At 48.2% G+C, this 10,686-nt stretch overlaps 1 protein-coding gene across 1 annotated transcript; it reads left to right on the top strand.

Moving 5' to 3' along the window:
* Nucleotides 1–5,092: 5,092 nt before the first annotated feature.
* Nucleotides 5,093–9,331, top strand: LOC103821741 (keratin, type I cytoskeletal 19-like). The gene is made up of 8 exons (XM_009096672.4): nt 5,093–5,697; nt 6,055–6,137; nt 6,378–6,534; nt 6,620–6,781; nt 7,084–7,209; nt 7,305–7,531; nt 8,448–8,561; nt 9,063–9,331. Exons 1-7 carry the CDS (start codon nt 5,173–5,175, stop codon nt 8,533–8,535), a joined length of 1,368 nt encoding a protein of 455 aa, XP_009094920.2. The 5' UTR covers nt 5,093–5,172; the 3' UTR covers nt 8,536–8,561; nt 9,063–9,331.
* The last annotated feature ends 1,355 nt before the right edge of the window (nt 9,332–10,686 follow it).

Below are 10,686 nucleotides of genomic sequence, written 5' to 3'. Positions count from 1 at the left end.
GCTGAGCTGCTGCTCAGGATTAGTGACTCAGCTGGGCAGCAGCAGGTTCTGGCTGTGCCTGTGCCCACTCGCCTGCTGGAGAGCGACCAAGGGAGGGCCAGAGAGGAGAGGAAATTGTTTTAGAGCCAAAAGTCTGATAGAATCACTTTGATCCAACTTCATGCTCTCTAGTCTGTGGTAGCTGGGAGCCCTGAGCACCAGTTTATGTCCATCCCACACCTCAAGGATACAGATCTGGGCTCAGACCAAAGTGAGAGGGAACAGTTTGCATGAAATCAGCTTCCCTTATAACAATGGACAAGAAGCTCCTGCAGCTGAGGCTCAGCTTGCTCATCCCTTGGGTGATCAGTGGTTCATTCATCCTCCCTGAGTCTCCCCACAGCATTACAGTCCCCAGGGTGCTCCCTGGCCCCAGCAGGTTTGGAAAGAGCTGATGATGTCACGCTGGGCATGACAGGACAGGCAAAGGAGATCGAAGAAGTGGGGAGCCTGCCAGGTCTTTCCAGAGAAGGGAGTGTGAGATTTTATCATTCTGTATCATCATTCAGCAATTACAGCAAAGGGCAGGAAACGAGACGCAGCAGAGTGCAGAGTTCATGGACTGTATTGTGCTTCTCCCTTAGCTGGAATGACAGAGCTTCCTTGGGGAAAGTCTTCCAGACCAAGCAAACCAGAGCTATCTCAAAAATGAAAACCAGATCAAGGAAAAATCTACCTGAGCCTCAAGCTGTCTCAGACTCTCTGGCAGCGGGCAAAGCTGCAGGCTGGAAATTCTGAGCAAACTGAATGTTTGCTGCTATTTTTTTTTTTTTTTTTTTTTTTGGCATCAGAAGAGAGTTGTTATCTTTTAGCTGTAAATGGCTTTTTAAGTTTTGAACCATCTGCAGAATGCCCCAAGTGTATGAACACAAAAAAGCTTTCTGCAAACCACAAATATAACTGAATAAATAAAAGTAGGAGGCTAAAAGAAGACGTCAGTCCAAGAGTAATTTCTGTGCTGGCAGCACAGAGAGATGTGGCCCCTTCTGCAGCCAAAAGGGCACAGGGGAGAGATTGATCCAGCAGAACACTCAGTCATCTCTGGGATCTGTCAGCCTGTGCTGAATATTTACATCAGTCAGCAGCAGCAGCTAGAGATGAAATCCTGAGGAGAGCTGGGAGAAACAGCTGGGAGAGCTGATGGAAGAGCCTGGTTTGTAATCAGTGGATTCAGTTCCCCTGGGAGGACCTTATCAGGGGATATTCATCAACATATATTTGCATCAATGAAAAAGGCTTTAATTCTGCATGCAGCTCAGTGTAACCTTGTTATCACAGGCAAGAGCAAAGTCCAAGCTCAGCACAAATGATCTCTGTGTGACATTATAGTGCTCTGAAGCAGGAAAGTACCACAGACCTATAAGGTAACTTATTGCTTGTCATTTACTCTTTGCTACACACATTTTTGTCTGTGAAACAGGGACAAATTGTCCAAGAGATGGACAAACATTGGTTTTGGAGAGCATTTTACAGATTTGCTGCAAGTTCCAAGTACAAGAAGAAAAGTCTTTTTAGGATTCAGTTGGGAATTACAGATCTCAGTGAATGATGGTGAAACTTTATGGGCAACAAAACAAAACATGGAAGCTTTAAAATGGAAAAGAAATGGAAACATCCTTTAAAGGTATTTCATTATGGAGACATAGGGAGAAATCGATGGGATGTGCCTGTGTCAAGAGTAATATAAAATAGCAAGAACACTGACAATGAATAATACTGAATTAAATGTCATCTTTCCAATCTCTAAAGCCCCATGTGCTCCTCAGACAGTTGTTTTTACAATGCCCTCAAGGAGGAGGATAGTTGTTGTTGTTGTTTCCATCCTACAAAGCCTGAAATTGAGACTTGGAGGAGCTGAATGATTTGCCTGGAGTGACTTGCAAAGCTGGGATCAGACCCTGGAGCAGCTGGTGTCACCAGCAAGATGGAGATCAGCCTCAGTAGAGCCAATAACAGGCCGACAGAAAGTGGCATGACAGGTAGATCACCAGCCAGATAAGCAAATACTTTGTAAATACTTTGTAAATTGAGAACACCAGCATTTTCCATAGGTTAACATGGAAATTCAGCTAAAAGTGAGCAGAGAGGAACTCAGGGTGCCTCTGGGTGAGCCTCTCCCTGGCTGGGCTGGCGAGTGCTGGCAATGCCTGGCTCCAGCTCCTCTCCTGGCCCTCCTGTGCCTGGGCACCAGCAGGGACTTGGGGTTTGGGGCTGTGTCTGAGTCATTGAGTCCCCAAGGAAGTCCTCTTGGATGGGAAAACACCTGGTGATTCAGGGAGTATTTGTAGTAACATGAAATGCTGGATCTCCTTCTTGGGGGCACATTAAACTTCATCTGCATTAGCCTAAGAAACAGTCTTAAGCCTTAAAAGATATCCTGAGACTCCCAAAGCATTTCCCTCCAGGGGGGAATCTTTCCCATTTCCATTGCCTGTTGAGTCTGATAATTCTGCTGTAAGGGACTCTTGGGAATAACTCCAGCCTGTCCATCCTCTGCCACCACCCCACTCTTTGTCACACAGCCCAGGACGCCAATGGAAACCTGAAATCTAATCCCTTCCTTTTTGTTTTTTACAAAGCTCATTACGTGGGAGCAGCACCTTTGCCTGGGGGAGGCTCTTCTGCTCATTTGTTACTTGAAGTAGTAATTTTTCCTGGTCAGACCTGTGCTGCTGTTCCTGAAATGCCCACAGGGGATCCTCATGAGCCATCATTCCTCTGCTCCCCTGTCATTCCTCTGCTTCCCTGTCATTCCTCTGCTCCCCTGTCATTCCTCTGCTCCTCTTCCTCCCCTGGGGTGCAGCACTGCCTGCAAGGGGCTCCCAAGTCAGCCAAGGACAGCTCATCAGAGCATTGCCCCTGGCTGCCTGCAGGGATGTGGGGAGCAAATTTCCGTCTGCAGACTCCAGCCAGGAAGTCAATCAAAGCTAATTCTGGAAGGAGCCTTCCATTAGGCATGGAGATGCCATCATTAGCAGATCTCCTCATCACAAAGTGAAAATGGCTTTAATAAAATGAGGGCTGTGACTGCTGGCAGGGCTTGGGGTTTGTTCTCATGTAAAAGCAAGAGCTGGTTTTAAAGAAAATTTTGAATTTTGGAAAGGAATAAAGCTGCCATGAAGAATGCACAATTCCAAGAAAATAATAATAAATTACTGTTCTCCTTTACAAAAGCTGTAGGAATTCTAATCACCTTTAGTAAAGCCTGAAGGAAAGAGAGAATTAGAGAATTAAAGAGAGAGGAGACGAAAGAGAGAAAGAGAAAAAGAAAGAAAGAAAGAAAGAAAGAAGAAAGAAAGAAAGAAAGAAAGAAAGAAAAGAAAGAAAGAAAAGAAAGAAAGAAAGAAAGAAAGAAAGAAGAAGAAAGAAGAAAGAAAGAAAAGAAAGAAGAAGAAAAAAGAAAAGAATGCAGACATCTCTGATTAGTTTGTAGTAATTGTAAAAAAACCCTCTACTCATTGTGGGTGTTTTCCTCTTGAAGAAATCACACAGCCACAGGATGGTTTGGGCTGGGAGGGACCTTAAAGACCATCTCAATCTACCCCTTACCACCTCCCTCTGGACCAGGTTGCTCCAAGCCCCATCCAACCTGGCCTTGAAAAATGAAGGACCAGATAAATCTCGATTAAATGAAATTAAGTGTTTACTCAGCATTCATTTTATAATTTTTTGGCAGAAAAAAGACCAGTCATGACCAGGCTGCAGGTGGGCTCCAGGCAGCCCTGGCTGACCCTGATTCCTGGCTCCAGGCAGGGTCTGGCCATCACTGTGGCACCAGAGCACCCTGGCTTCACTTCCTGATGATGGCTCTAACAAAGGAGGGGCACCCACAGAACCACCCCAGAGTTCAGGAGTGCTGCATTTGCTGTGTCAAGATAAAATTGAGCTTAATGAACTTGCCCAAATGGCAGAAGCAAACTTTGTGAGCCAGGCTGCACCTGACACATTCTTTATGCCACGTGTCCAGGTGACCTGGATGCCAAACCCAAAGCTGAACCACACGTGGGTGAGAGCCAGCCAATATTAGCATTGCTATATTAATGTTATTAATAAAATGAAAGATTCAGATGACAAAACATTTTAATTATTTCCCTCCTTCCTCAATTTACCATTCCAGAACTAAAATATTAGTTTAATAAACTTTTTTAAAGATCTTTTCTATTGCCCTTTCTAAATTTAACACCTAGATTGTATTAGAGAGTTTTCATGGTGCAGGTTGGAACTGGATGAGACTTCTGTAGAGTCATGCATTTCCTGAAATTCTCCACATTACTGTTTCAGAAATCTTATGAAACATCCTGTGTGGTGGTGAATATTCAGTGGACTGCATGTTTGGTGTCCAGGAAATATCCTTTCATATTTTAGATAAATACTTGACTATTTTGTCTACCCTTAAAAGCAGCAAAGCAACCCAGACCTCTTCAAGGGGATGTTTTGATGGATGTAGAATAAAGAGAAGGGATAAACCAGCCCTGGTACATTCCAGTGCAATATTCCTCTGTGCTCTCCTGGAGCACTTGAGGTCTAAAGACCCAGACCAAGACTCCACCAACAGTGACGTGGAATGGAACAGACCCTCGCTGCAGGCCCAGGGTGGTCTCCTGGCCCTGTCCCAGGGACTGAGGCCAGCTGAGTGAGGGGACACCCTCGTTTCTGGTCACAAAGGGGTCAACAGGCTCTGTCAGATAGGATGCCTTTCCCACAGCTTTCACTTTCTGGGTAGACTCGCCCACGCTGGGGATGGATAATTGCTGTGGTGCTTCATTCCCCGGGCACTCTTGGGTATCGTCGGGTTTTTGTGTCACTCTTGTTGAGTTGTCATCACAAGTCAGACCTGATGATTCAGGAAGTAACATTTTTGATGTAGTTTTGAAACACGCTTCTGTTAACCAAAGCATCTTTCTGTTGTGGGATTTCTGGAGACAAACGCCTTTGGGGAATTATTTCCGGCTGAAAAAAAAAAGAAAACACCTCCTAGCCAGGTCACAAGGAGGAAGAATAAACAGCCCTTCTGCAGCGGCACGATCCACAGGGACTGGTATAAATAGAGGACCAGGGGACAGAGGTATCACAGTTGGATCCTGCAGCCACCTGAGCACTTGCCTTGGGCTCTGTTGGCTCCACACCCACACCATGAGCTGCACTGTCAGGCAGGTCGTCACCACCTGCACCCAGGGCAGGGGCAGCACAGGCAGCAACGCAGCTGGCACTGCCAGGAGGGTCTCCTCTGCCTCCTCGGGGAGACACGCTGCCTATGACTTGGGTGCTGTGGTTGGCAGCTTCTCCGGTGGCAGCGTGAGCGAGGGATTGCTCGGGAAGCAGCTGAGCGCCGGCAGCGCGGCTGGTGGGAGCTTCGGAGCCACCCAGAGGGCTTGTTCTGCCCTGGGATTCAGCACAGGAGGCGTCTGCACTCGAGGTGGCTTCCCCAGGGCTGGGGCTGGCTGTGGGGATGGGATCCTCTTTGCTAACAACGAGAAGGCGACCATGCAGAACCTCAACGACCGCTTGGCCTCGTACCTGGACAAGGTGCGGCTCCTGGAGGGGGACAACGCCGACCTGGAGTGCAAGATCAGGGAGTGGTATGCCAAGGTGGGGCCCATCTGTGAGCCACGGGACTACAGCTGCTACCACAAAGAAATTGAAGACCTTCAGAACCAGGTAAACCCTTGTTTGTCAAGAAAATCCTGCTATTTCTTTGGGCTTTGCTTTCATATGTGCACAGAGCCCTGTCAAAGGGCAGAGGCGATGGCTCTGGAGAGGCAGCTGAAGCAATGGTTTATATGAAATGATGGTCTGTGGGAGGGGGATTCTGCACTTACTGAGCATTGATGGTTCAGCAAGGCTGGGACCACCCAGCTGGCACATGGGTTTCCCTGCTGTGATGCCACAAACCTGATTAATAACCCAAATATATGGAATCACTATGAAATATTCCAGGTAGGTGTTTCCTCCAGCATCTTCTGGAGGCAAAGGAAGTTGCAAGCCCCCTAATTCCTCTTACTATTTCTTTTCCAGATCCTGTGTGCAGCCATGGAGACTAACAAAATCCTTCTGAACATTGATAACAACAGGATGACTGCTGATGACTTCAGAGTGAAGTGAGTACAGTCCCCTGCTGGCCCATGGAAGGGCAGGTGAAGGGTGGTGATGGAGAGATCCCAACCCTCTGCCTGTCACACTGCATAGTAAAACAGATCTCTGATACCACTGGCAATGTTCATAGCACTGCATGTCTGAAGGGAAAGAACTTGATCCTTATTTTTTTCCCCCAACCTCAGCTGAAAGCCTTGCCCTGCTTTGCTGCCATGCTGACCTTTGTTTGCTGCCTGTGGTTTAAGGTACGAGACCGAGTGTGGTCTCCGGCAGAACGTGGATGCCGACATTTGCAACCTCCGGCCCGTCCTGGACCAGCTGGCCAGCTGCAAGACCGACCTGCAGCTGCAGTGTGAGGCTCTGACAGAGGAGATGTGCTGCCTAAAGACCAACCACGAGGAGGTCAGCTCTCTCAGGGAACTGAGAAGAAGGAAAGTCTCCCCAAGGGTGAATGGATATTACTGATACAGCCATGTATTTCCTGCAGGAAATGAGCTGTCTGAGGAAACAGGCAACTGGGGATGTGAGTGTGGAGGTCAATGCCTGCCCTGGCCCAGACCTGAGGAAGATCCTGGAGGATCTGCGGTGCCAGTACGAGACGCTGATGGAGCGCAACCGCAAAGAGACAGAGCAGTGGTACGCCTGCAAGGTACCTCGTGTCCTCAGAGCTGCAGCCAGCTCTGCCCCAAGGGGGAGAGGGAGAAATGAGGGATTAGGAGGTGTCCTAATAACAGCAAGTGTCACAGATGTGCTCAGATCTAGCTGTACTGCCCGATTTCTGTGTTCCATCCATGGCAAAAGGGCCACCACATGGTGTCACTGGGTCAGAATGGAATAAACACAGTGTCAGCCTTGGATGTGCTCAGGGCACTGAGGCATGTGGGGAGGTCCTGGACACCAGGAGATGCAGTGGGGAGGTGAGGAAAGGGTTGTTTTTTTCTGACCTTGCAGGTGGAGGAGGTGAATCTGGAGGTTGTCACAAGCAGCCAGGAGATCGAGTCGAGCAACAAGCAGGTCACTGAGCTGAGACGTCAGCTGCAGGCCCTGGAAATCAATGTACAAGCCCAGCTCACTATGGTAGGTGATGCCACAAGGATTCACAGCTCCATCTCTCACGAGCAGAGCTGTTCCTGTGTCAAACCCTGGTACCTGTGTGTTTGTTCTATTCTCAGAAAGAAAACCTGGAATCCTCTTTGACGGAGACCGAATGTCGCTACAACAAATACCTGGCTGAGCTGCAGAACCAGATCTCCTGCGTGGAGCAGCGGCTGGCTGAGATTCGAGCAGAAATGGAGTGCCAGAACCAGGAGTACAAGACCCTTCTGGATGTCAAGTGTCGCTTGGAGCAGGAGATCCAGACCTACCACTGCCTGCTGGAGGGTGGCCAACACGACATCATGTATGCAAACAGAGCTGGGCACCCTAAAATCTCTGTGCTTTGCCTCACAGGGATATGAAAATTTGTGATCCTGGTAGGAAAAGCAATGCTGTGGTGAGGAACCAGTGCTGACCTGTTTCCATACAGGGCTGATTAGAAAACCATGAGGCATCTGAGGATTTGGCTCTGATAAATGTCCAGGGAGCACACCAAAGACCATTCTTGGGCCAGGGAATGGGCTGGGAGAGCCCCCAGAGCTGTCCAAGCCCCTGGCACAGTTGAGCAGCTCTTTAAGGGCAGCTTCACCAGCAGCTGGACAGACAGTCATGTAACTGAGTTTTATTGGCTTGCCAGAATGAGACAGGATTAGGGACTAGCAGCTAAATTAACTGAAACGATGAATTATCTAAACATTTTCAGTTTCGCACAACAAGTTTAATTAAAGTTTTGGAAGTTTAATTTGTATGCAAAGTAGTTGGCTCTGCCCTGCCTTCCATTGACTGAGGTTTTGAAACAGCCAGGCTGTTAATTCCAGACATGGCTGCACACAAACTGCCCTGAGCACCCACCTACTCCTTTTGTTTTGTTGGGAGAGGAGCCTTTGGAATGGTGGTGTCCTGATGTGGGCTCCTCTGGACTCTCCAGTCCTAAATTATTTACAAGAAAAGTCAGTTTTTGTTCCAAAATGCCTAATGCAAGAGCTGAAGTGGCAATGTCAGTGCTTGCCCAGGGTAATCCTGAGTGCCAGATGGAAAAGCATCATCTGCCAGAAGACAGGGGGGACAGAGGTGGCTGCAGCTGACTTCGGGGCTGGGTGGTGGGGGGAGAACTGCAGCTGTGACTGAAGAGACAGAGCTAAAGCAGTGAGGAGGGCAGGGAGAGATCTCCAGGGTGGCAGTGCTGGGGTCTGGGTGTCCAGAGCTGTCTTTTTCCACAGAGGGTCGGCAGGAAGAGGAGTTGGTGCCACAGCAGCTGGAAGAAGCACGGGGCTGAAAGCCAGCCTGTGCCAGCCCTGCCTGCCCTGAGCCCTGCGTGGCCCAGGGTCTGTCAGGTGAGGGGGCCTCCAGGGAAATGGGACCATGAACAACTTCTTTAGTGCTGGGTACCTGCAGAACAGGAGGATGAGAGGCCTCCAGGCTTTTCTGGGTGATGAAGAGAGCCTGGAGGGGCTTTTCCCTGGAGAGAAACTGGGCTGGAGTCAGACACTCAGGATCACAGCTGTGACTGTTGGTGGTAGGGCACTGGGATTAACTGGGCTGTGCTGGGAAGCCGTGATAAGGGATGCAGCTATGGGATATTTATTTATAAACCTCTGCACAGAAATTGTGTTTGACACTGTGGGGGTGCCCAGCAGTAAATGTGTGTTTAAACAAGGCTTTCAGCACAACATGGGAAGGAGGAACTGGCAGGGGAATCGGTCACAAGTCTTTCAAGAAGGAAAAATTTAGCAAAGCTGGGAGTAGAGGGAAAGAGAAAAGTCAGTACAAAGGCAAAGGGGTGTAAGAGAAAGGCACAGGATGCTGAAAAAATTATTCTTCCCACTCTCCTTCAGGTCACTGCAGACCAGAGAGTCCCTGCCAGCCCCACTGCACATCCCCTGAGGAGCTCTGTGAAGAAAAAGTCTTTTGGAAAAACAAGGCAAAAATAACCTGGGAGTTCTCAGGTGTGCTCCAGCAGCAGTCAAAGGACTCTGCAGGACAGCACCTCCAGGCTACCCCACTCTGATCCCACCACTGCCCCTCACTCAGGCTCCCCTGGGTTGTGGCCATTCTCTAACACAGACCAAGGCTTGTCTCCAATAAAATTTTGCTCCTGATGATACAGCCTTGAACCTGAGAAATAATTTCTACAAGGAAATCAATATACAAGTATTTTAAAATAATATATTATGAATCCACATTCAGTCTCCAACCACAGAGCAATCACTACAGGAAAAAAGGAAAACAAGCCATAAGTGCTCCAGCTGAACTCAGAGGCTGAGGATGGGGATGGAGGGTGGAGGAGAAAGACCAGACAATGTTGTGGAAAGGGATATTTGCTACCAGAGGAGGAAGCAGGAGCCAAGACATGAAGCAGAAGGTGGTAAGGAAAGAAACACCCAGGGAGGCTGGGCAGAGGGCAGGGAGGTAATCTCAGGGCTGTCTGACTGACAGTCTGCTACTGAGAGAGACCTCTCAAAGAAAAGGGAGTCTTCACTTAAGCAGGCATATGCTATTATAATATAATGTAACATAATACAGAATATCACATAGTATAATGTTATACACAACACCTTTGAGTTATTACAGATGCACACTAACAGGATAAAATCAGGAACAACAAGTTTTCTCAAATAAAACCAAAGCAGGAACTTTGAAAGCCAGGCTCTGCTGGACTCTCCACACCATTCTGAAGGAGAAAAATAATTCCCAGAGAAAACACTAAATAAAGAACCTCTAAATGGATTTGTAAAAAAGGCAAACAGGAAGAACCAGCTGGCAACATGTAGGAAGATAAAAGGGTGAGACAAATTAATATGTGGGAGAGAATTTTTTTAAAAGTGAGACACAATAAACAGACAGAAAAAAAAAAAGCTGCTGGCATTTTATTAGCCCAGAGAAAGGAATGGCAAACACATTTAGGAACATGACTGCATTTTGCTGTGTGTGCAAGCCAAGGCTCAGGATCCAGCCTGTCCCTCCTTGCTGGCAGCAGCGTCCCAGCCATGTGTTGGATGGGCTGGGAGTGGTGGCACAACCCTTGCTCCTCTCTGTGAGGCTCTGGCAGCCTTCCTCTCATGAAATGTTGGATGGGGTTTGATGAGTGACCTTAGACAGGGGCCTGACATGAAGGTTTCTAACAAGAAGGCTTTGGGGGATAGAATGAGTCTGAATTGGTGCCTGTGTTTCTAAAGAGAGAAACAGCTCAGCCAGCTCTGGAATGGGCTCTTCCTGGGCTCTGTCCAGGACATTTGTTAGCCCTGTGGAGTAATTGTGTTAATGAGCTCCTGGACAAGCTCTGTGTTACTTTCCCTGCTCAGTTCTGCATCTCCCATTCCTGCAGCACTAATTACGCTGAGCATTTTGGGGTGATTTAACCCACCTCACTGCTGACACAGCACCTCTGAGGTCACTGCATTGCATCTGTGCAGAAATACAACTCTGCCTTCCCTGCCCAGTGTTTATAACCTGGACAGC

The sequence above is a fragment of the Serinus canaria genome, chromosome 27 (assembly GCF_022539315.1).
Source record: "Serinus canaria isolate serCan28SL12 chromosome 27, serCan2020, whole genome shotgun sequence".
In the NCBI taxonomy this organism is placed as follows: domain Eukaryota; kingdom Metazoa; phylum Chordata; class Aves; order Passeriformes; family Fringillidae; genus Serinus; species Serinus canaria.
Note: the sequence above shows the minus strand (reverse complement) of the source record. Positions and strands in the feature narration are given on the sequence as shown.